This window comes from Phycodurus eques, chromosome 14, assembly GCF_024500275.1.
Source record: "Phycodurus eques isolate BA_2022a chromosome 14, UOR_Pequ_1.1, whole genome shotgun sequence".
NCBI lineage: Eukaryota > Metazoa > Chordata > Actinopteri > Syngnathiformes > Syngnathidae > Phycodurus > Phycodurus eques.
Genome location: NC_084538.1, coordinates 643,678 through 669,712, shown reverse-complemented (window position 1 = coordinate 669,712; position 26,035 = coordinate 643,678). Strand labels below are relative to the sequence as shown.

The 26,035-nt window shown below is 44.9% G+C and overlaps 1 protein-coding gene across 6 annotated transcripts in view; it reads right to left on the bottom strand.

Moving 5' to 3' along the window:
- The window catches only part of mgaa (MAX dimerization protein MGA a), a 44,183-nt gene that overhangs the window by 10,673 nt on the left and 7,475 nt on the right, over nt 1-26,035 (bottom strand). For 5 of the 6 annotated variants that reach the window (XM_061696248.1, XM_061696249.1, XM_061696247.1 and 2 more), the window contains 15 exons: nt 24,645-25,737; nt 22,676-24,230; nt 20,669-20,780; nt 20,469-20,558; nt 19,606-19,734; nt 18,140-18,262; nt 17,355-18,073; nt 16,522-16,795; nt 15,574-15,725; nt 15,008-15,200; nt 12,396-12,724; nt 9,091-9,363; nt 5,920-6,634; nt 4,227-4,430; nt 3,108-3,685 (listed from right to left, as the gene is read on the bottom strand). In XM_061696248.1, the coding sequence (XP_061552232.1) occupies nt 3,108-3,685; nt 4,227-4,430; nt 5,920-6,634; nt 9,091-9,363; nt 12,396-12,724; nt 15,008-15,200; nt 15,574-15,725; nt 16,522-16,795; nt 17,355-18,073; nt 18,140-18,262; nt 19,606-19,734; nt 20,469-20,558; nt 20,669-20,780; nt 22,676-24,230; nt 24,645-25,663 (6,465 nt within the window). In that variant the 5' untranslated portion in view covers nt 25,664-25,737. The remainder of the gene's footprint in view (nt 1-3,107; nt 3,686-4,226; nt 4,431-5,919; nt 6,635-9,090; nt 9,364-12,395; nt 12,725-15,007; nt 15,201-15,573; nt 15,726-16,521; nt 16,796-17,354; nt 18,074-18,139; nt 18,263-19,605; nt 19,735-20,468; nt 20,559-20,668; nt 20,781-22,675; nt 24,231-24,644; nt 25,738-26,035) is intronic. The other variant, XM_061696250.1, reaches the window with a different exon arrangement.

Sequence of the window (26,035 nt, the reverse complement as noted above, 5' to 3'; positions counted from 1 at the left end):
ATCAGAAGTGTTTTCCAAGATTCAAGGACCACCTGTGGAGAGCTTCAAAAAGACTTGGAATTAGCAGGTACTGTTGTCACAAGGAAAACAGTGAGTAATGTACCGTATTTTCACAACCATAAGGCGCACTTAAAAGTCTTATATTTTCTCCAAAATGGACGGGGCGCCTTATAATGCGGCGCGCCTTGTGTGCGCACCGAGTTCCAACATCTATAAATGTTGTTGTGTGATGAGCGCTCCGCTCGACTTTATTTTTTAAAATGTTTTTTTATTTTTTTTGACCACTTGACAGACTGGGAGCATTTCCTGCCGACACGCTGCTTATACAGAGGAAAAGCAGACGTAAAGGGGGAAGGGTGCGTAAAGGAGGACGCTAAAGCCACGCCCCCAGTAGGTATATAGCGCCGGGGTGTGCATTGCGCAAAACAACATCGGTTCGGCTAAGGACCCCTGAAAATGTCACCTATGAAGAGACACGCTTATGAAGCACAGTTTAAACTGCAAGCTATCAGTTACGCGGAGGAACATGGGAATCGAGCAGCCACGAGAGAATTCAAGATCAACAAATCCATGGTTCGCAAGTGGAGGAAGCAGGAAAACGAGCTTCGCCAAGCCAAGAAGATGAAGGTGAGTTTCTGCGGGAAAAAAAAGAAAAACAAAACGCGGAAACAAGACGATGATTTGCATCTAACCGAAAAGAAGAAGACCAACTCGAGCAATGGATTAATGAGCAAAGAACAGCCTGGATGACTAAGGAACTCCAACCGCTGGACATCCGTGTAAACAGGGCGTTCAAAGTGAAGTTGCGAGCGGTGTGGAAGCAATGGATGACAGATGGCGAAACACAGCTTTACTAAGACGAGGAGGCAGCGCCGGGCCAGTTACGCCACAATTTGTGAATGGATTGTGGCTGCTTGGGCTAACGTGTCCGCTTGCACTGTTGTTCGAGCTTTCGTAAAAGCCGGCATCATCTCTGAGGAGCCGCACGGCAACGAGACTGACCTGGTGTGTTTGATTGAGAACTTGCCCAGCTGTTCATTTCGGATACAGAAGATGAGGACTTTGATGGATTTGTGGATGAGGATTGATCAAAAAATAACGTGAGTACAAATACTTCAATAAAGTACAACCAAACTCAGTTTTGCTCCCACTGTCTTTTTAAAAACATTGTTTCAGCGTGCATGCATGCTACCGTATGTTCTAATCTAGCGTATGTTTTACCATGCCTGCGCCCAATAATACGGTGCGCCTTATGTATGTGTTAAAAACAGAAATAGACCCCTTAACTGAGACTGCACCTTTTAATATGGTGCGCCCTATGGTCGTGAACATACGGTACTCCGCCTCCATGGCCCGTATGCACGCTCACCACGCAAGACTCCATTGCTGGAAAAAAAAAAGCATGTCAAAGATCGTTTAAAGTTTGCTGAACAACATTTGGACAAGCCAGTTAAATACTGGAAGAATATAGTCTGGTCGGATGAGAGCAAAATCTAACTCTTTGGAAGCCATAATGCACACCACGTTTGGAGGAGAAATGGCACTGCACATCACTCTAAAAACACCATACCAACAGTGAAGTTCCGAGGTAGGAACATGATTGTGTGGGGCTGCTTTTCAGAAAATGGTACTGGTAAAGGGGAGTCTTGAAGCTGTCATTGCAAACAAAGGCTTTTGTACAAAGTATTAAATAAATACCAGTTGGCGTGTTCAATATTTTTTCCCGCTGTCATTTCACATTATTACAAACAACTTACCGTGATTTCCCGTGTATAATGCGCACCCATGTATAATACGCACCCCCAAAGTTGACCTCAAAATTCTGGAAAACCCTTCTACCTATGTATAGTGCATTTTTACAATGCATGATTTTGCTTCTACCCACAGGACCAAAACATGAAGTATCTGTATTTTGTTAGTTTTTTTCAAAGAATTATTCTGAAGTTTAGCAATTTATTTGAACACGTCATCCTTTTTACTTGCTCTTATTTTGAATTTAACACCCCTACTTTTATTTAGTAAATTAGAAAACACAGTTGTGCTCATAGGTTTGATTCCCCAGGCAGAATTTGTAAGATGGGTACAATTCTTTAAAGAAAACATGAAGGACCAGGCGAAACACATTTAATGTTATTATAATGGTATTCGAATTAAACGGTCAAGCATTTCAGAAAAGCATTATCATTAAACAAAACATAGCCATAAAGAAATTAATGATGGTTGTTGTTCACCCATCAGTCATATTAAAAAACAACAACAACAATATTTCACAAATTCTGCCATGGTATTTAAACATATGAGCATACCTGTACATATATGCAGTCATACGGTCGTACCCCTATCATATTGGAATGAAAGTGTAGGGTACACTTTTTTATAACCAGTAGGTGGCGGTGGCATTTTGGAATTAAAGTGTACAGCTTTTTCATAACCACTAGATGGCGACATACATTTATAAAATGTGAACGTTTTTTCCATTTGCCCCTATACCTATGTATAATGCGCCCTATTGACTTTTGACAATTTTTGGGAGAAAAAAATGCACATTATACACGAGTAATTTCTGAGATTATTTGTTCTACTTTCTCTGTATGTAAGGATTACTTGGGTTATTCCCAACATCTGGTGAAATTTTCAGGTCAATAGCACCTTTAGAAATATCATTAATGAGAAAAATGGTGACGTGTTAAATACTTATTTCAGCTGCTGTGTATGTGTATATGAGTGTCAAAGTAACAAAAAGCTATTTTTTCCCGCTTTTTGGGCAGAAACCACGTTCTCTTGCCAATTACTAAAGAATGGAAAATGGCAGAAACAAAACAAAAAATCCTGGTGAAAGAAAATAGTCCACTCTTTCTTTTGGTAAGTTAGCGGCCTATATTTTCACAGAACATACAGTATTATGTCTCAACAGATCTGTGAAAATGCTCTAAAATCGCTGGCAATATGGAGAAGCCTGCTTTGAAAGCACCTGGTAGCTAGCAAGTTAATAATTTAGTGTTGCTACTTTTTGTGACATTTTACTTGGTGGTGTGCTGTGAGATTTTTCTAACGTGCAATACTTGCTTAACATAAGGTTAGGAAATACTGTTGAAAAGGTTTCTTACATTGTCCACGGAGCAGTGGCCTTTCTCTTGGCCGCTGGACTCGTCCGTAAAGTCGGACGAGTGATCCGTCTCGTCGCTGGACGAGTCCACCAGGTTGATCTCCTCAATGATGTGCTTGGGCTCCTGGATGCCCACGTCGTCCACAATACAGACCACATCCAGGTCCGCAAGGTCCATGGCGGGCTCCGGTGACGTGGACAAAGGAGGTGGTGCGGTTGTGACTTCTGACTCCATAGGAGTCCCACCGGAGAGCCGCGTGGTTGCATCTTTCGGAACGTTCAGTAGGGTCACAGGTTTGTTCTCCGGTTGCACGCTGCGGACTTCCGAGATGACGAGGTCCGGGGCGGTCACCTGGCCGGGGACGGGATTTTTTGCGGACGTGGTGGAAATAATTCTGTGGGTGGTGGTGTTCTGACCCAGGGATGTAGAATCCGGGCGGACTGGGACAGAGACGCGGTTCACTGTGAAAGACTTGAAGCCAGAGAGGCTGGAGGCAGAGCTTGGCAGCATTGGACCGGCGATGCTGCTGGCAGGAGCCGCGAGAGAAGAAGCCGTGAGGACGGACGGCTTCTTGGAACCTGAAGACACAACAAGGTGACGTTCCATTACAGTAAATTCCTGCTATACCGCGGTTCATCTTTTGTCATCTCCGCTATATCGCGGTTCATTTATGGCAGGGTTAGTGCGTCGTGTGCAATTACTCACGTGTGCATCTCTGATCTCGTCAGCCTTACAGGTTGTTTTCCAATTTGAAGTAGTGGAACTGTCTGAGGCTTCAGTCTATGTCACCATTCCATTTTTCAACTAATAAATCACATCTATAGTCATCTGCAGGCTTCTGTTGCACCATTTATTTAGGTATGAATATAGTCAAATTAATTGAGATGTACTTGTATAGGCCAATTGAGAACCAAACGATTCGATTCGTTAGGTTGCGATTCGATATCGATTTGCTCTAGATTCTTTAGGATTGCAATTTGATTCAATTCAATATTGATTAAAATGTTCCGAAACAAATTCTGGGTACCCATAAAGGGTTTTCATTCTCTTGAGCTCTGATTGGCTGCTGGTAACATCGAGTGTTCGGTTAGAACCCTAATTTCCTTTCGAAAGACTCACCGGCCTTGGCGGGGGTGGTTGCTCTCAGCTGGCTGACGGGGATCAGTTGCACCAGTTTGCCGTCCGGTCTGCGGTAGTAGCGAACGCCTGTTGTGCTTTGCACCTGCCGCAGAATCATCCTGACGGCAGAGCTGGTGGGCACCTGGTGGCGCGGTGGGCCTGGAATCGTGATGCGGGGGCGCGGAAGTGGAACCATTGAGGACCCTGGAAAGTCATTTTCGTGATTGGTTTCTAAAGATATTAAATATGCTTGAAGAGAAGTGCTGAAAACGTGCAAAGAATGAGAACAATTTAAAACTGAATTGTTGAGATATAGCATTAAACTCTTTCACCATCTCGTGCCCGTGAATATTCTTATTCACCCAGGTCATTTCATTCTCAAGGCATTGAACCGATCGCAACTGGACTGTTCTGTTTGTCTTGGAAGACGTTTCGCCTCTAATGCGAGCAGGCTTCATCAGTTCATGCGACAAGGCTAAGTTAGGATACACTGGCCAGCGTTTGTGTGGAAAATCAACTATTCAGGTTCCAACTTAGAGGCACGCCCCACGCAGCGTATGGAAGCATTCTTTTGGAATGCAAAAAGGGGGAGAGCCGTTAAGATGCCTGACCGGGGGGCCATTGTCACTCCACCAGAGTCATTGGGTGGAAACTCCCTCATTGATATTCGGTTCAGTGGTAAAGTGGTTGTGGAGTTGCTTGATGGTCAAGGAGGCCAGGCTGTTTGTTGGAGGCAGAATTATTGAGTTTCTTTGGAATGGATGGAAGGACGGCATTATCAGTGGGAGATACAGTGCCAACAGAAAGTATTCACACCCCTTCCCCTTTTCCACATTTTGGTGTTACAGAAGTATTCTAAAGCTGATTTGAGTACGTACATCCATCCATATTCTACACCGCTTATCTTCACTAGGGTTGCGAGTATGCTGGAGCCTATCCCAACTATCTTCGGGCGAGAGGCTGGGTACACCCTGAACTGGTCGCCGGCCAATCGCGGGGAACATATAAACAAAGAAGCATTCACACTCACATTCACACCTACGGGCTATTTAAAGTCTTCAATCAACCTACCACGCATGGTTTTGGAATGTGAGAGGAAACCGGAGTACCCGGAGAACACCCACGCAGGCACGGGGAGAACATGCAAACTCCACACAGGCGAAGCCAGATTTGAACCCGGGTCCTCAGAACTGTGAGACAGATGTGCTAACCAGTCGTCCACCATGCCGGCTGATTTGAGTATAGTTTTCTTTCAAAAAAATCTACATAAAACATCCAATAATGAAACTCCCCACAGTCGAAGCTGGATTTGAACCCAGGTCCTCAGAACTGTGAGGCAGATGTGATAACCAGTCGCCCACCGTGCACATGATGGCGTCTTGTGTTTAAAAAAAAAAAAAAAATTGTTCAAAGTTCCTACGGGTGCTTTTTCATTCAGCTGAGCGAGAAGGAAGTACTCTGACCTGGTTTGCCGAATGCCAAAGTATTTTGCGCATATACCGGATTAGTCACCCCCTCACTTGGATGTGAATAAATGATTCTGAACGCAGTCGCTGCGGTCGTAATCATTCGATCATTCCCTACTACCTAACCACTTTATAGGGATTTTGAGTGGACTTCTTAGTGAACTATATACATATAAGAAATATATAGTGACAGTATCTGACATCATCAAGCTTTGTACAAAGCTCACCTGATGGTGGCGGTGGGACGAAGATGTAAGTGACGGCGGGGCCGGGTGTGGAGGTGCCAGTTGTCTTGGAGGTGGCGGTTGCTGTGGAGGTGGCAGGTGACTTGGAGGTGGCAGTTGCTGAGGAGGTGACGGTTGACGTGAAGGTTGACGTGCAGGTGGGGAGTGACTTGAAAGTGGCGTTTGCCGTGGAGGTGGTGGCTGACATGAAGGTGGCGGTTGCTGTGGAGGTGACGGTTGACGTGAAGTTGGTGGTTGACTGGGAGGTGGCAGTTGACGTGGAGGTGGTGGTTGATATGGAGGTGGCTGGTGCCATGGAGGCGGCGGGTGGTGTGAAGGTGGTTGGTCCCGTTGAGGTGGTTGTTGATGTGGAGGTGGTCGGTGTTATTGAGGTGGCGGTTGGCGTGGAGGCGGCGGTTGGCGTGCAGGTGGTGGTTGGTGCCCGTGAGGTGGAGGTGGTGGTTGATGTGGAGGTGACTGGTGCTATTGCGGTGGCGGTTGGCGTGGAGGTGGCAGTTGATGTGGAGGTGGCGGTTGGGCAAGTCAGCACGGAGAAGGGCGAAGACATCCGTTGGGGCTGGGGTAAGGCTGGAAGAGCCCTTTGCTTCCTGGTGGCCGCCACGCGGCCCGTCAGGTACGCCGCCAGACGGTTGGCAGGATGGAGCGCCCCCATCTCGCCCAACTGGATCTTGGCCAAAGGATACATTTTCCCGTTCACCTGGACACACGAGACAGCTGATCAATCACTCGGCTTATTGGTTACTTCACCACTGGCTCTAAGACCTCTGACATCATAGCAACTGTTATTATTTAACCAGCGCTGCATTTTAACAACTATACAATGGCGCTAGGCTCTAGACTTGACACCGATCTGATCGGCATAGGACGATAATTTGCATTTTATGCCGATCGGCTTTAATGTCATAATTCCGCGATCATTGATCGGCTCCGCAAAAGACATTTACCGTAGTCTCGTGTATAATGTGCACCCCCAGCCCCCAAATTTTCAAGTCAATAGTGCGCATTATACATAGGTATAGGGGGAAATGAAAAAAACTTTCCCGTTTTATAAATGTATGCCGCCATCTAGAGGTTATGAAAAAGGTGTAGCCTACACTTTCATTCCAATATGATATGTATGACTGCATATGTCTACAGTAGTGCTCATAAGTTTACATACCCAGGGAAAATGTGAATTTTTTTTTTTTTTAATAAATATGACTGATGACTGAACAACAACCATCACTAATTTCTTTTTAGATAGGTTTTGTTTAATGATAATGCTCTTCTGAAATGCTTGAGAGTTTAATTTGAATCCCATTAAAATAAAATGAAATGTGTTTCGCCTGGTCCTTCCATGTTTTCTTTAAATATTTTTTACAAATTCTGCCTGGTAATCAAACATAAGACCACAAATGTGTGTTTTCTTATTTACTAAATAAAAGTAGGGCTGTGAATTTCAAAATAAGAGCAAGTAAATAAAAATAATTACATGTTCAAATAAAGTGTTTAACTTCAGAATAATTTGCACTAATGGTTGTACGTAAACATGCCAGCGTTATGTTGAATCATGCTCTAAAGTTTTGGTGTGCATGAAGTAATTTTACTATACAATAATAATAATAGTAATTACAAAAAAGTAATTTAATTACAGGACGTTAGCCCCCATTATTTCTGTCATGTTGTAATGTTGGTTTGACCTGACTGATTAGAATACATGACCTGAATAGAGAATATTTTTGAAGATACTCAGTATACAGTACACAAGTATATAAAGTAAATGAATAAGACATTTAAATAGACACATTTCTCCATTTTGTGATCGGCTCGGTGATCGTTTTTTCTAAACTCGCTGATTGGTCCCAAAAATCCTGATCGTGTAAAGCCCACTAGGCATGCTGGGAATTCCTCTGACAGCAGGCCGCCACGATGACGTCAACAATGACGACATATTATAGACATGGCGGCTCATCAGAAAATTTTACAACGTGCCTAGTGCCGTTCTACAGTTGTTAAAATTCTATTTTAAGTCAGTGAGTCCCCTAATACCATAAACAGTCCCCTCCAAAAGTATTGGAACGGCAAGGTCCATTCCTTTATTTTTGTTGTAGATCAAAAGATGAATATGAGACAAAAGTTCAGAATTGCAGATTTTATTTCATGGTATTTACATCTAGATGTATCGCACTACTCGTCACTTTAAACCGCATCCACTCCTTGAAGTCTCGGCGCCCTTTGCACAATGGTCATTGCGCCGGACTATTGCAATATTAGTCATTCGAACTGCTCTAAGTGCTAGAGGACTCTTCTTTTTGCACAATTGTCCCAAAAAAATACAAAAATAAAAATGTACCGGCATTACCAGATAACGAGCAACCCTTTACTGCTCAGTGACTGTTTTTTTGGGGGGTTTTTTTTGACAATGTCTTTCTGTCTCCAAAGTGTTCTGTCAATTGACAGTCTGTTGTCGTACTAGAGCGGCTCCAAGTACCGGAGACAAATTCCTTGTGTGTTTTTGGACATACTTGGCAAATAAAGATGATTCTGATTCTGATGTGTTCAACAACTCAGGACAGAGCACCTTTTGTTTGAAGCCACCCACTTCTCAAGTGAGCAAAGGTATTGGAACGTGTTTCTAGTTGCTCAGGTGTTGCCTTTTGGATTGATTGCTTAAATAATAGATAGTGCTTGGTTTTGGCTTTGGCTTTCACCTGTGAAAACTGCATTTGCTGTTAAGCAAACATACGTTTTCCAGATTTTTGGAGTCAATTTCGGGGGTGTGCATTATACTCGAGAGCGTATTATACCCGAGAAATTACGGTATATATTTTTCTATGCTTAAGGTTGCGGGCCGTGTTTAATGTTATTTTTAGTACATGCCTTGGGTCACAAAAAAAGTAGTTTGGACACCTCTGCCTAAAAACGTCATTGGATGACAGCAACACCATATCAGCAACAGAAACAAAATGCAAAAAATATTAGGTAGCCCATTTAAAAAAAATAAATAACACTTTACTTTAAATGTTTAAAAAAAACTGCTTTCTTGCGTTTTTTAAGACAATATGGGCGAATGATCAGAAGAATACTTCTGCCTCAATTTGACAAACCTTGACACTGATCACTTTGGATGTAGTCTGGAAGGGGGGATACAAGGTGGAGTGGCAGGGGGCTCACCTGGATGGAGTTCCCGCCACCTGGCAGCTTTTTGCCGGCCGACAGGAAGCCGGCGGTGGAAACTCCACTGAGGAAGGGCAGACCCATCTGGACGCTGCTCTGCCTCTTGTCCGTCTGCTCACTCCCAGCATGCACCTGTTCATGCGAGGCCCCCGACTCCTCTTCCGTGTTACGTTGGTTAAGCTCTTGAGGCCAGTCCTCCACAAAGTCCTCCTCCGTGACCTCACGTTGCCAGGCTTCCACAGGCTCTACCTCCTGCATTGTGTGATTGTCCTGAGGAGGCACGAGAAAAGTTTTTTTTTTTTTTTTTTAGGTCGTGACAGCTGAGTTGGAGGACTCGAGTCAGTCTTAACCCTCTGGAGTCAATTGACGCACCTGCGCGTACAGATCACATGACTGCTTTGTGATGACATCGCAACAAGACAACTTTTGTTGAAAGTGCGGACTTTAAACTACAGTATATTGACGACTCTAAATTGCCCGTGAGTGCGAATGGTTGTTTGTTTGTATGTGCCCTGCGATTGGCTGGCAACCCGTTCAGGGTGTAGCCGCCTCCCGCCCGATGATAGTTGGGATAGGATCCCGCACGACCGCAACCCTAGTGAGGAGAAGGGGCTCGGAAAATGGATGGATGGATACATACCAGTTTTTTAAAATTGTGTTCACAGGCCAAGTAACACCAGAATTAAATAATTACGCTGCAATTCTCCCCGGTTATTGTTACCTTAGTTGGGAGAATTTAAGGAAAGCGCTCGCAAGCAGGAAGTGCTTGCAAGCAAAAAAAAAAGAAAAAAGTTGAAACTGTGGTAACCCTTTCCTATTGGCGGAAAAATGCGCATCAACCAATCAAAACGGGTTGCTACGCCAGGAAAGGGAAGGAAACAGTTGTAGGAATGTGGGAATAGCGACAGCGGGAGAGTCTGAATCGGAGAGTGACGATTTTGATGATGAAGTGGCCAAAAGCCACCAAAGGCAGACTGAAATGCAGGGAGATGATTACATTTGAATGCAAGGATTATGTTTTTTGTTGTTGTCTAATGGCGGCCATCCTGCACAGTCCAGCCCTGGGCTCGAACTCGCGCAAACGTCCCCTTGCTTGAAAGTTGAGCACCCTAGTTGAGTAGGCTAGCCCAGGCTCCCAAGTCCCAACCCACCAGCTTGGCGTCGGTGAGCTTGACTAGCTTACGCCAAGCTAACTGGCATCCATTACACTTGCAAGGTGTGCAACTCAAGAGACAACAACCATGACATCTGACTTCATCCATCACTATGAAAACGCACAGACAAGAGAAGACAGACAAGGTGCATGACCTTGACAATTTACAGGTGGTCAAACATGAACGAAGCTTTATGTGGGTTATGTGTTTAATTGAGAGGACAAAGGAGTACAAAATCTTTTAAACACTTTTTTCATCAATTAAAAAAAATTGACTGATACAGATACTGAGTGCAAAGTGGATAATGTGACTGAGCAAGAATGTACGGTAAGACTTAACTTGTGACTTGCTTAACCCAAGTAATGACTTGACTTGCTTGAGATTTGGTGGGGACCCCCACTTGACCCGTTAGATTTTTGCCTCACTAACTTGGTACTTGCTTGAAACTTGAAGGTTAATTCCAAGGGGACATTGCAATTTCCAAAAGAAATCCCTTTTTGTCATATTTGTTCAAACGGTTAGTCTGACCTGACAGTAATAGATGCGTGGGAGGGAAATACTAATGAGGAACGGTTCACAAAATCCACGGTACGGGTCGTATCTCAGTTTTGTGGTCACGATTTTCGGGTCGGTTTAGTACACGTTGACTTTTAGAAAAACCAATTATTCTTGTACACTTTTTTTTTTTACATTTACTTTTAAAAAATATACTGAAAGTATATCTTCACAGCATTATTATTCATTTTTATTTTTGTATTTTTTTTATAAATCAGAAATATATATTTGCTGTTCTAGCTATGTCAGTGGCATATAGTGACAGGCAGAGCAATTAAATTAATGCTCGTCCATTGGATGACAAAAGGTACACTAAAGCTGTGTTTCTACCTGTTGCCATTCATACAACAGGAAGGGTTATGGATTTCTGCACATACATCAGCTTTGTGTTCACTTCAACAACTGATACATTTTATGATAATTTTGTTTGGTGTTTTACTTTGAGGTTTTTCAAATGTAAAATTGGTGCCTTGGCTCAACAAAGGTTGGAAAACACTGGTCTAAATCTCTTAACTAAATCTCCTAAATGAAAGCCCAAGTTATAACATAAGTCTTATATGATATAGACTGACATATTTCATAATTCATATCCTGCAGGGGAAGAGCAGTGATTATATTATTTAGAGTGCTGTGAAATATTATTGGCCCCCTTCTCAAATTCCCCACTTTAATGTTTATGATCATCAAACAAATATCAATATCAGACAACACAAGTGAACTTAAAATCGTGTTTTTAAACGGTGATTTCATTTATTAAGGAAAAAGAACTAGTCAAAGTTGCCTGGCCCTGTATGAACAAGTAATTACACCCCCCCCCCCCCCCCCCCCCCTTGTTAAATCATGAATTATCTGTGGCTAATCACCATTTTTGGTTAATTTTCACTGATCACAGCCAAGAATGATAATCTCCAGATCTGCTCAATCAAGAAATCACAGAATCTGTCCCGATAAAATCAAGTTGGACAAAAAAATAATCTAAAAAGCTGCAACAAAATGACACGATCTAAACATATTCCAAAACAGTCAATAAAGTCAAATCAATAAATAAAAATATATAAATATATACACACACATACATACATATACATACACGGTGGACGACTGGTTAGAGCGTCTGCCTCACAGTTCTGAGGAACAGGGTTCAATCCCCAGCCTCGCCTGTGTGGAGTTTGCATGTTCTCCCCGTGCCTGCGTGGGTTTTCTCCGGGCACTCCGGTTTCCTCCCACATTTCAAAAACATGCATGGTAGGTTAACTGATGACTCTAAATTGTCATTGGTGTGAATGTGACTGCGACTGGTTGTTTGTTTGTATGTGCCCTGCGATTGGCTGGCAACCAGTTCAGGGTGTACCCCGCCTCCTGCCCAATGATGGCTGGAATGGGCTCCAGCACGCCCGCGACCCTAGTGAGGAGAAGCGGCTCAGAAACTGGATGGATGGATCGATATACATGCACACACACACACACACACACACACACACACACACACACACACGCACACACAGGCTCCCCCGCAATGAGTGAAAATCCGCGACTAATGGGACAGATTGCCGGACAGATATGCCCATCAGTTAACATGAGATCCACACCAACCTGCTGAACTTCATCTCGTTTGCTGATGAGGACTTTGTAGTGGATGGTGCTGTTGTCCTCCACCGTCTGACTGATGGGATTGATCTGGTACTTCCTAGTCCAGAAGACCTTGTCCAGTCGGTCCTGGGCCATGGCCTCGCACAGCGTCTTCAGCACGTGATCACGGTCTTCGTCGCACTTCCAACGACACTCGGTGAGGATGGTCAGACGTCTCGATGGCCTTGACTCCTCTGAAACGCACTGAGGTGGACTGGAAGGCGCCAGCCTAGGTGGACTGGATGGCGCTGGCCGAGGTGAAATGGATGCCGCTGGCTCAAGTGGCTTCCCTTCTTAAAAGACGAAGAAGACGACACTCAATATCAAGGTTCAAGGTTTCCAAAAAAAAAAAATTAAAAGTTCAAGGTTTCTCTTTATTCATCTCCCTTAGGACATATTTGTCTCGGAAGGGAAGGGACAGCTGCATACATGAATAGAAGCAATCATATATCAACATCACATAGAAACACCACACACACATTACATTAGTGCAAAAGACCTCCCCATCCATCACCCTATTGTTTGTTCATGTTGATTGACTTAACTCATTTACTGCCGTGGTCGGTTATATTCATGAATCCAGCCGTTTACTATTTGTGGAAAAAGGTCTCGCCCAGCTCGTCCTGTCAAGATAATTACTATATCAACTTATCGTTCGATAAATAAAATGGAAACGAGAGTTTTTCTGGACTCGATCAATTGTCATTGTTGCGGTGAGCCGGTGCGCAGACCACACAGTGAGCCGACAGTGTTGGACGGCCGTGTCATTAGCCGCTAGCGGGCTCACGAAAGGCCGGCGGACCGGCACACTTTTGCAGGTGTTGGCGCTGTCCAGTACTCCACAGCCTTGCTCCATGTGCAGCGCGTAGGTTCACACAACAGAGACACTTAAGGGAACGTTAACTGGTCATTGTGTTCGCTAACCCGCAAGCTGACGAGCTAGCCTGCGAGCTAAACCGCTCACTCTACTGCGGCAAAGCCGTTTAAAACATCAGCGCTTTGCTCCGGGTTCTTGTGTGTGTTAGTCCCCAATTAGCACAGACAGGAACGTTAACGGTTATGTTTGTGGCACACGTTATACAGCCAGTAGTTGACTACAGCGAACGTCAACGTCAATATTGGATTGACAGGTGAAGGGGTCATCTTCAGCGGACCGAGCACAGTCTTGCAGCTCTTTCTTCTTTATTTATTAAAGACCTACTTATTACTTACTTATTTTAGGGTGGCTGTGGCTCAGTAGGTAGAGCAGGTCGTGCAGTGACCGAAGGGTCACTGGTTCGAATCCCATCTACAACTGTCCACATGTCCAAGTTTCCTTGGGAAGACAGTGAACCCTACTTTGCTCCCAGTGGGCATGCCAGCAGCCACCCATTGGTATGTGAACGTGCGGGTGAATGTGAGGCTTTGTAAAGCGCTTTGGGCACTGTGACGGTGTTGATCAGGGGTGTCAAAGTCAAATTCACAGTGGGCCAAAATTCTAAATTGGGACAACGTCGTGGGCCAAACTCAATATTTGATGAAAAATCACCGCGATGTGCATGTTTCCCTTCTCTGCAGAAACGTAGCGTTAAAGTTGATCATTTTTGCTGAAATACTGAATCTGGAATAAACAAACTTTAATATTATAAGCACGAGAAATCAAATTGGCGAGCCGATCCCCGGCGACAGAAGCTGGCTCTAGGGAAAAGTGCTACATTAGTAGTAAGCATGATATTTATTATTTTAAAGTTAGAGGTGTCACAAAAGCAAAAATGATCATTGTTGACCCATTTCACAAAAATCTTGTAGTACATGGAAGAGAAAAAGCTCGAAACATACTTTTGCTTATATTGTCACAGATCACAATATTCTACGGGTCTTGAAAGATCGGTCCAAATGCTAAAACAGCTGCGATATGGGGAACTGGCAGTGAATGAGTTCATTGCCTGAAGAGTTTTTATATCCGCTGTACAGTGTCCCCTGGTTATATTGCGCTTGAGCTATTGTGCATTCTATGGATTGCAGATTTTTTTTCATATTCCTATACATATTGCGTATAATTCGCCATATTGTGGGATTTTGAGTGTAAGATGTCATTTTGTGCGGGTGGGAAAACAGTTAAAACAGTCAAATAAATAAATCATTAAAACACATATTACAAGGAATAAAATGTATATAGTGTAAAGTACTACTGTGCATGACTCTATGTTTAAGAGTTTAAAAAGTGTTTGTGTGTGACTATGGTAGATTGGGAGATGAATAAGACTCTGGGAAGATTCATAGAGCTTTAAAATATGTACAAATGACTAAAATATGTGGTCGCTCCTTCGTGGACTTCAGCTATTGCGGGGTTGGTGCGGAACCTAACCCCCGTGCCGTGATAAACGAGGGACGACCGTATATATATGCACAGTGGTACCTTGTATCTTCAGCCAGATTGTAATAGTTCATAGAGTTCACTAAGATTGTTTTTCTTTTTCTTTCACAGTCTGTTGTTCAAATATCACTTGAGGGGTGTTCGGAGATGTAAACATACCCTTGACATTTTCTTCATCCAAAGATCTGAGCACACTAGAACAGCAGGAACATGAACTTACCTGGTCGCAGAGTTCTGACTTTCTTGCGACGTTTGGGCTTCCTGTACGGCTTCTGGACGAAGATGGTGGAGGACTCACTGGACGTTTGGTGGGCGGACTTCTTAACTGGGTCAGCTCTGACCTGCTGCGTTGTTCCAGACTTTCCTACAAATCTTCTCACTCGGGCACAGCTGCTGGCATCCTTTCCGGTTTTCTGAGTGTGATGAGAATTGTATTTTTTTTACATTACCAGTTATTATTTTATACATTGGATTTATGAATTCCTTTGTATGTTGTTCTGACCTCAAGGTTCACAATTTATACAGACAAGTAACTGGACTGTGTTTGAAATTGGAGTCTCAGGGTAACATACCCAGTTGTCTTGAAGGACAACGCGACTGTCTGTATGAATTGTGTCCGGAGAAACCAGAACGGGGTGATCACGCTGGCAAAGGGTCACTGTGTGTCGCCCGGTTAGAAGTGTAAAATTGTTGCACTTTGCTTGCTCCATGAATAAAAACAACCAAATACAAACACTGAGCTCAGAAATTTCACAACACCGAAGAAGTAGTAAGATGGCGACGCACCTTTGGCAATATTCCAGTGAAGGCGATGCAGGGGGAAATGGAGGAAGCTTCTGGGACATGGGTCTGCTCCAGGTCAGAGTCTCGGTTGTCCCTATTCCAGAGCGTCCGGACACGTTCGGCAGGCTGAGAGACGCTGTCGGCCTCCTTAAGTACTGAAGCAGGAACACAGAACCTCAGACAGACGGCGGTGGCAACGAAGTACAAAAGCACTGTACTTGGGTATCTTTTCTTTACTTGAATAGCTATTTTTCTGATGACTTTTTACTTTTAATTCCCTTCATTTGAATGCAGACAAATGTATTTTCTACTCCTTACTTTGTCAAAATAGGCTTGGTCATTTTTTTCAACCTCCACAGATGATGGCACGCTTTGAAAATGACGCAAATAGATACAGAGAAAGTACACCCTGGTTGACCAATTCAGATCTTGAAGACGTGGAAGCGGAAAAAAGAGAGCGGTGATATGGAGGAACGAACATTGACGACAACAACGCAACAGATTCGTAAAAAGCAATTTCTTCCCCATCCATTTAAGAGAATTGCTTGATGTTGTCAGCCCCGAGAATGATTTGCGTCTTGCGCTAGCTCGCCTAAAAACCACCAGCTTTTGGCATTCGAAAATTCTGGGAAAAAACAAAAAACAAAAGTTAGGTGTATCGTTTCCAGCTTTGATAAGCCAATTCAAACAAACAATTGTTTGTTTGAATTGTTCGCAACGCTGTGTCAAGTTATCAAAGTACGTATTGCATATAAATGACTGTAAAAAGGAATTTGTACTTTTTCCTCTTGTACTTAAGCACATTCGAGAGTCTGTCTTTTATATTTTTACTCAAGTAAAGGAGTTGAATCGGTGTCGTTTTATTAGTACTTCTACTTAAGCACGCAGTGCGAGAGTACTTTAGCCACCCCTGACGGCTACACAGAACGACACAGAGCGTCCTCGACTTACTGTAGGCCATCTTCATCCGCTTTCTCTTTTTCCTCTTACTGCCGCCGTGGCTTGAGGGGCTGGAATCGGAGCCGTCCAGGTTCTTGAGCAGAACCACCTTCTGCTTGAGGCAGCTGCATCCCAGCATGCACTGCGGCCGCCCGCAGTGGCTGACCCGGGCCGTGTAGGCCAAGCTGGAACAGACGCAGCCCAGCCGGCAGAAGTCGTTGAGGCAGGCGGGCTCCGGCCTGCGGGGCAGCAGGATGGGGGCGGTGGGATTGTCGCTCACGAAACCCTGCCAGGATGCACACGGAGTTAGAGGAAACGCGTCACATGGACTGGTGGTTCTCAAACTGGGGGCCCCGAACTACAGGGAGCCCGTAAGCCGCAACCGGGGGGGTGGCACAGGATAGTTATGTTTAACTGCCATTAGGGTTACGATGGGGTCCTTGGAAAAATCTCTCGCCTGTGAGGGGTGCCTGGACCCCAAAAGTATGAAAACCCTTAAGTTATAGCAGTGATTCTCAGCAAGTGCGCAGGGGCACATTAGTGTGCTGTGAGCGCTCTTCAGGTGTGCCGTGGGAAATTCTAAAATTGGACGTAATTGCTCCAAAAAAATTGTATTTACATGAAATAATGTATCTTTGTTCATCGATTTATGCCAGTGAGGCATCGTGACAGATCGAACAAATACATGCTCTTCTATTAGATGGCAGGAAGTACACACAGTAATTAATGTATCCAGTTTTTGTGCCTTTTTGGTTTGTTGGTGTGCCGTGAGATTTTTCTCTTCTAAAATATGCGCCATGGCTCCATCAAGGTTGGAAATCACTGAGTTATAGACACACATGTACCTTCAGGGTGAAAAGCGACGTCAGAGCAATGGAGGCCCTCTCCTCCGTGACGAAGGTGCGAGGTTGCCCGCCCCACACGGCGTCATCCTCCAGCCCTTTCTGCCTCAGCAGACCTCGGGTCAGTGCCGGTTTCAGGGAACCCGTTAGGTCCGCACCGTCCTCTCCAGAGTGAGACTGCAGGGTGGCGTTTAGGTTACGTTTGAGTCTCTTCTTCCTTTCGAGGGGAGGAGACTGAGCGGTGGAGGAGAATAGGGTGCTTTCCATAGGGCGGACTGCGGGGGGAGTTTTCTTTGGTTTTGGAGGTTCTGCGAGGGGTGCTGGGAGCTGGGGGGCATCTGTCGAGGTGGGGACCGTTGGGTAAGACGGCGCCAGACCAGGATTCGCCACAGGTTTAGAACTCTTCTGCTTCCTCTCAAGTTTCCTGGAGGCCTTGAACTGCCTGATGGGGGCTTTGGCTCTCTTGGAAGGCGGGACAAAACCAGAGATGAGGTCCGAGGCGGGCGAGGCGGCGCTTTGCTTCTTGAGGACGCTGCCGAGCGTGCGAACGTAGCTGCTGCTGCTGGCGGGAAGCTCGTAGACGGGCAGTGAATCCGCCGACGGCTGGGAGAAGCTGGCCACGCGCTGGTCGATCAGCTTGGCCTCGCTCTCCAGGTACTGATCCAGCATGTCGCTGCAGAATGCCGACAAGTTCTTCTTGGGCTGCTCCGAGCTGACGCACACTGCAAACAGCACACTTCCATGTAAGATCAGGCACCTTCAAGTCGCACACGTGACGGTGTAGTCACCTTCGGCCTTGGGGGGCGAAGGGGCCACTGAAGGTTCCGATGGACTGAATTTTTCTCTCCAACCTTTAATCTGCGTTACATCCGTAGTCTTTCCGGTTCTCGACACAAACGATCCAGAGGTGCCTGGAAAAACACAACAAAATGAGTGAACATCAATAAAATGAACAAAGGCGGCACACTCCCAGCTGTCCAACTGTCACGGTTGTCATGGTGACGTGCTTGACTGTTGATGGTCCAAGCTGTCATTTGGATATTGTCATATCACTGAAATGTTGCATGAAATAAATGTGTTTACTTCACAAAAACACATAAGCACTAGGGATGAAACAATATTTTGGGGCCGATTCCCAAACACAGAAAATCTGTGTTGTGTGACTTTGATGAGCGCTCCGCTTGACCGACTGGGAGCATCTCCTGCCGACACGCTGCTTATATAGAGGAAAGGCGGACGTGACTGGGGACAGCGTGCGGACGTTAAAGGGGGAAGGGTGCGCGTGAAAGAGGACACGAAAGGCACGCCCCCAGTAGGTCTATAGCGCCGGTATGTGCATTGTGCAAAACAACATCGCTTTGGCTAAGGACCCCCGAAAATGGCACCTACAAAGAGACACGCTTACGAAGCACCGTTTAAACTGCAAGCTATCAGTTACGCGGAGGAACATGGGAATCGGGCAGCCGCGAGATAATTCAAGATCAACAAATCCATGGTTCGCAAATGGAGGAAGCAGGAAAACAAGCTTCGCCAAGATAAGAAGATGAAGCGCCGGGCGAGTTACGCCACCATATGTGAACGGATTGTGAATGCCTGGACTACGGTATCTGCCTTGACTGTTGTCCGAGCTTTCACGAAAGCCGGCATCATTTCAGAACAGCCCCCCGGCAACGAGACCGACTCCGACAATGACGAGAGGGAACCCGGCGTGTTTGATGGAGAACTTGCCCGGCTGTTCATTTCGGATACAGAAGATGAGGACTTTGATGGATTTGTGGATGAGGATCGGTCAAAAAATAACGTGAGTACATTGTTAAATACTTCAATAAAGTACAACCGAACTAAGTTTTGCTCCCGTTGCCTTTTTAAAAACATACGCTAGCATGCACGCTAGCGTATGTTTTAGCGTGCATGCATGCTACCGTATGTTTTAAACTAGTGTATGTTTTACCATGCCTGCGCCCAATAATACGGTGCGCCTTATGTGTGTGTTAAATAACAGAACTAGACCCCATAACTGAGACTGCGGCTTTTAATACGGTGCGCCTTATGGTCGTGAAAATACGGTTCATAGATATCGTTACGTCCCTAGTAAGCACACATCAAGATATAAAAAATTTTGATGCCAGGCTGGATGAAGACCATTTAATGGACATCTTGTAGTCTTAGATGTGCTTGTGGCAAGTTAACACTACTACAAAAATGTATTAGGGTACAAACAGCTCTGTCTTGATCACGAAGCGCTACAACTCACCCTGTAACGGCGGCAGCTCCTGGCTAGGGGGCTGCAGGGTGGATCCCGGAGGAGGTATGGGCAGACGGACACCCAGGTACTGGAGGTCGATGGACAGGCTGGCGTCCAGCAGATTCATCTTCAGTCCAACTGAACAACAACATGATTGCATCAAGTCAAAGCAGGTGGCGAAATCGGGCGCTTAATAGCATAATTGACTACATTTGCACAACCAACAATTGTCCCAGATGATCGCACTACTCGTCACTTTAAACCGCATACACTCCTTGAAGTCTCAGCGCCCTTTGCACAATGGTCATTGCACCGGACTATTGCAATATTAGTCGTTCGAACTGCTCTAAGTGCTAGAGGACTCTGCATCTTTTTGCACAATTGTTTTTTGTCAATGTCTTTATGTCCCCAAAGTGTTCTGTAAATTGACTGTCTGTTGTACTAGAGCGGCTCCAACGACCGGAGACAAATTCCTTGTGTGTTTTGGACATACTTGGCAAATAAAGATGATTCTGATTCTGACATTATTCTTAAAGGTTTTCTAAAAACAATTAAAAATGAATAAATCAATCAAAAAACAAGAGACCAATTACCTATTCAGATGACCATAAATGAATTAACAATTTGAGGAAGGATATTGGTATTTTGTTATTGATATTGTGACAGTACTTGTAAAATGTCAAAAGAAAATTATTCCATTAGGCCAAAGAAATGTTACTTTGTTAGTTCCTTGTAGCTTTCTGTGAAATTTTACTTTGTTGGTGCCTTGCAGCTTACTGGATGGATGCAAGGACGGACGGGAATAAGAAAAAGAAAGAAAGAAAGACAGACAGACAGACAGACAGACAGAAAGAAAGAAGATTCTCTCTGACCTTCTTGTAGCACCGGGTGGATGATCTGCTGGTGCTTCATCATCTTTACGTCTTTGAGAAGTACTTGCTCAAGGGCAGCAATTGTGTCTTCTGGGGAGAAAAAGGCAAAACAGAAAGCTGCGAGCTCAGCATCAAGCGCAAAACATCGACTGGCGCCTCGGCTGTTCCACTGGATCCGGACGGAGCAGATGAAGGTTTACCGTGGGTGTTTTCTTCGGTCGACTGCTGCAGGTGAACATCTGACGGTGATGACGCAAGCTGGCTGTTTGCTTCTTGCGCGTCGCTATCAGCGATATGAAGTTTGAGAGCCTCCTGAAATGGAAAATACGTCTTCTTTGTCATTTACAACAATGTTTTTTTTTTTTTTTTTTTTTAGACCGCATAGCCTGAAGGTGACAAGCTTCAGGCCCCTTGTAAGGAACCCGTCAATGGACATTGGGAAGCGTGTCATGATTCAGTCTCCAACCGTGGACTAAATCTCAGAGTTGAGCTAAAATTGACTAAAAAGGCCTCTAAAGTCACACAAGTGCTTCAGAATCTAAAGCTCAACAAGAAAATGCAACACACATACAGGACCTGTCCTTGCTAGTCATCAGCACAATATGGCTAAAGCAACAATAAGTCACTTTCAGTAATAACGAAAACAGAATGTACACCACAAAGTTGGCTGCGAGGAGACTCACCAAGGCCTTTCACAATAGCAATTTCTTTAGGACGAGATATTTTCCTCCAAAACTATCACGAAAAATGATGCTATCGTTGTTGTTTTTTATGCCACAGATATATTATTAGAGCATAATAATTCAAGTACAACCCTTTTGAAGATCAATTAACTTTTAATTCTAAAACATATTGACATGGAAACATAGAACAATGAATATCTTAGATAAATTCAAAATAAAACATAAATAAAACAGACTCATGCTCTGTTCACAAAAATTGCATTTAAACAAATTTGGCACAGAGGTATAGACTCATTAACCCACTAAAGAGACCGAAAAAAATGTCTTGTAAATTTGACACACCCAAGAAGTGTTTTTAAAGTCTGCCAAATGTGAATGAATTACAAAAAAAAGTTATAAATAATAATTGAACAAAAAATCATCTATGTAAACTACGGCTCTGAAATCCTGAATAATGAAGGCCACCCTCAAGCTGCAGGACTCTGTGGGCATCCGCTGGAGACGAGCCCTTCGCCGTAGTCAACTACTGGCTGAATAACGTGTGCCGCTGCGGTTATGGTTAATTAACAGTTTACTTTTCCGTGTTTGTGTTATATGTGGACTAACACACACTAAAACTCCAAATAAGGCACTGACGTTTTAAACGGCGTCGCCACGTCTTGCGAGCTGAGCTGTTCGGCTCCTTTACTTTTCCTTATGTGTCTGTTGTGTGGACCTACGCGCAGCGCATTAAGCAAGGCTTTGGACGGAGCCAGCGGTCCACGAGTCCACTAGTGGCTAACACAAACTAGCCAAGCCGCTAGTAGCAAGCCACTTGGCAGCGGAGCCATCCAACTCGCTGTCGGCTAGCTGCGTGAGCCGCACACCGGGTCACCACAAGTTCACAACAATGAGAATTTATCGAGTCTGTAAAAAAAAAAACTATCGTGTCCATTTTATTTATTATCGAGCGAATACTAATACTATCGAACTAACGAATACTAATTATCGTGAAAGGTCTACACTCACCTCTCGGGAATATGCAGTAATAGCCCTCTGCACTGCTTTACTGACAACAGGTTTCACGGAATATGATACTAAAAGAGCGACTAACCTTTTAAATATGTACGACAGTTGAACATGTCAAATATTAAACATGTTTAAACCAACTTCTCTCACGATATTGGAGGACTCATAATGGTTGCTGCTTATGTTTGACAATAAACGTTTACTTTCTCCACAAAGACTGATGCCGGCTGGTCAAAACTGCATGGCGAAATTAGCCATTAGCCTGGAATGACATAAAATGTAGTGTAGCACACCTATTATTGATTGATGAATTACTTTGTTGTTAGCTAGGCTTCCGAAGCCAAGAGGTACATAAAGTGGAGACTGGCTCATAAGCTCCTCATAGGAAGTCACTATGTGGTGCTTGTCATATCATCAGTCTTTTGAGGGGCTCAGTGACTGGATGAGACGCTATCTTGGTAACTAAGAGGCGTCATGGTGACAAACTAAACATGGTTGTGTGAATGCACTAGCTACCTTTGATGTGAAGGAGATAAAAAGCTGCTCCTCAACTTCTTCCAGGTTAGGCTTCATGGTCGTGTAGGCAGAGTCGTCAGTCTTCTGTTCCAAATCAGATATGGCAGGTTTTCGCCGACGAGCCTTCTTTTTGCCCTTTAAATGGTTTTGGGACGGGACCATTGGGACATGCGCAGGATGAGCTGATCCATGAGCTTCTCCAGAAACATCGGGCGGGCAGGGAGGTGTTGGCAAATCCGTGTTTGGAAACTCCACCCCCATTCCGAGGTGCTCCTCCGTAGAAAAAAAGTGCACTAGGTCTGCAATGGAAGGCATGGGCGACAAAGCGTCTCCGTCCAAAGAAGAGAATGTTGGTGAGAGTGTCAACGGAAGTGCGAGGGGAGACAGTTCTCCCGGAAAAGGCAGCGGCTGCTCACTCTCTTGAAAGGAAAGAGAATCGACAGCGGAGGGATCCGAATGGACAAGTTCAGAAGACTGGGATGGAACATCGGCAAGAGTTTGGGAAGGCAACAAAGAGGACCCCAGTGAAAGACTCTGTGATGTGGGCTGGAACACTTCAAAGGAAGGGTGTACGTAGGGCTCAGGAAGAGGTAACACTGTATGCCACTTAAAGACAGACGGGGCAGAGTCTTTGCTTAGCGGCAAACTCTCGGAAGGCTTGGAGGGGGCAGAATCCAGGTCTAATGCGAAGGTGGCAGGTAGAGAAGGTAGTGGATCCGGTGAACTTGCAGGGGACAAAGACTCAAAGCCAAAAGGTGAACAGGGTGTATCAGAAAGGAAATCACCACACTTAGACTCTGAGGACGTGGCAGTTGGCACGTGTGGAGCATCTAATTCCGTGTCCAACAGTGGAGACAAAACAGGAGATGAAGGTGAGGTGGGTAGAGTGGAACAAATCAAAGTCTTGTGGCTACCAAGTGGCTCCTCAACCTCAGGGAACACTGTTTTTTCTGGTTCAGGAGCTGGACTCACCAGTACATGATCATTAGTTCTTGATCGTATTGCTTCTGGAGAAGCCGCCGTGTCTTCAAAGGATAGAATAGAGATATGTTGAAAAGATTCTTTTCCCAAGACATTTGCAGTCATTTGGTGTGATTCACTTATGATTTCACTTATGCTCCCATGCTGATTAGCTGAAGCTGTCCCTGTTGTGGTTTGGACCTCTGCGGGAATTTGCATGGAGGCAGATTCCAATTTGCTCTTGACGGTCTTGGTCTTAGTGGAATGCTTTTTTAGGAACAGAGCCAGGGCTGGCAGAGGAAGAGGACGTTTAACACCGGGCATGACCTGGACCTCGGACTGACATTTAGCCTCAGAAACTACCACACTATGCGCAGCGCCACTCTTTCCCTGTGGTGGAGGTTCACTAGAGGACTTGGTAGACTTCTTGTCTGCATTGTGAACATCTTGGCTATTGGCTTTTCCTGCAGTGGTTTTAGTGTTTGTTTGCACAAGTCTTTGTGAGGCGCTTAAAGACTCCATGTTGCATCTTGTCAGGGAAATGTGCGCCTCTCGAATGATGTCCCCAATTAATTTTTCTGCTGGCCGTGAGTTGCTGCAGAAAGAAACAACAGGAGGACTTTTGATTCGTTTAGCTCTTACAAGCTTGTAGAAACACAAGACAACAATCAATCACTGGTGCCTGTAAATGAAGTCTACAGACCATGGTGTCAGAATCATGCCAGAACCAAGATGGCCTGTTTGAAAGGGATCTCATCAACTTCTAATCACAAGGCAGCTCAAGCAAGCACTAGGACATAAATTCGTATATTTCCAGAATCGGTTACTTCTCGAGAACCATCAGCATCTGACGCAGACAACATGAAAGACAACGATCTTCCTGGCAGACAAGCCAAGCTCAGAATAGGAAACAACAAGTGTTGGTGTGGCAAACACTAAAATAACAACACTGAATCTGTATCTTTATTAACAGAAATCTTAAAAATATGCTGAGTGAAGAAGCTCTTACCAGATACTGTTCTTCATAACTCTGGGTGAAGATCCAGAGGATGCTTCCTGGACACAAGCCCTCGCCGGAGATTTTGTGTCCAGGGAGCTTCGAGCTTTATGATTTGCAAGCAAAGACTTCAAGGTTTTCTTTAGCGGTTGCTGCTGATCGGTTGCTGCAGCTCCATCTGGGTTGGATTTCAGCTTCGGGCCTAGTGAACCAACCCCCTCCTCTCTGAGACCCTTGGCAAACGGGTTGTAGTGGACTTTCAGCTGGGAAAACTGGCAGTTCTGGTACGCAGTGACAGCCATGAACTCAGTCTGTTGAAATGTGAACGTCGCAACATTTGAGGCATTGAGCTTAATGTCTTTAGTAGCTTTCTCCGCCTGGACCACGTGTAAACGTGGCAAGTAGCGATGCATTGGGTGCAGTATAGTGTTGCCTTCCTGGTCGGCCATGTTGCTGGTGAGCTTCAGCTTGTAAAAAGAAACGGGATTCTGCATCCAGTAGTGACCCGGGGAAGGTGACTCGGGATGCGCAAACGGCGAACTTGTCACGTGATGTTCTGCCTTCCCAGCCACCTTCCAGCTGGTGCCAGTCCACATGTAACGACTCTGGTCTACCAGCTGAATGTCCATAATTAAAACGTACTTCCTGGATGGTTGCAATCCCGAGATACGGAAGCGACAATATGGAAACATCCTGCTGCCTTGCTTGGTCAGAATCATCTCGGTTTTACACCTAAAGAATTCGTTCCACATGTTGTTGTTGTCCAAAGTCACTTGGATGCCTCTTTGGGTGCTCTCAGGTGTCAGGAGATCCTCCCGGAGAAGTTTTGTGGGTCTGCCGCTGGATGTTTTTGATTGCATGTCGGCTTCACCTGTCACAGTGGCCGCTTTGTAACTTCCATTTGAGCCTTGTACGACTCGGCCAGCCTGACCAAAGCGGCGAGGCGGATAGTTGGAGTCAGGGGCGGCTGCAGGGCTGACCGCCCCACCGATGTCAAGCACCATCACTTCCTGCTGCGTCTTAGAGGCCATCGACACATCCCACACGTCTAAGGGATGGAACCATTTAGCGTTTTGTATGTCTTACCAGGCGCCCCATAAACATCCTGAAAAAACAAAAGTATTTTACCCAATGCGATGATAATGACAATATCACGACATGCTAACAAACATCCTTACATGCTAACAAATCAGCTTCCTATCAAGCTTAAGGAACATGTCAGCATGCCAACAAGACTATGTTTGTTACGCAGTCTTCACACGTAAAATTTATTTTCTACAAGCTCAACCTGAAGTACTCACGATTAGCTCAAGGCACAGGAAGGAAGTTAAAAAAGTCGATCACAAGACACATAGCCAAACAAGCATTTACAGTCACATTCACACCTATGGACAATTGACAGA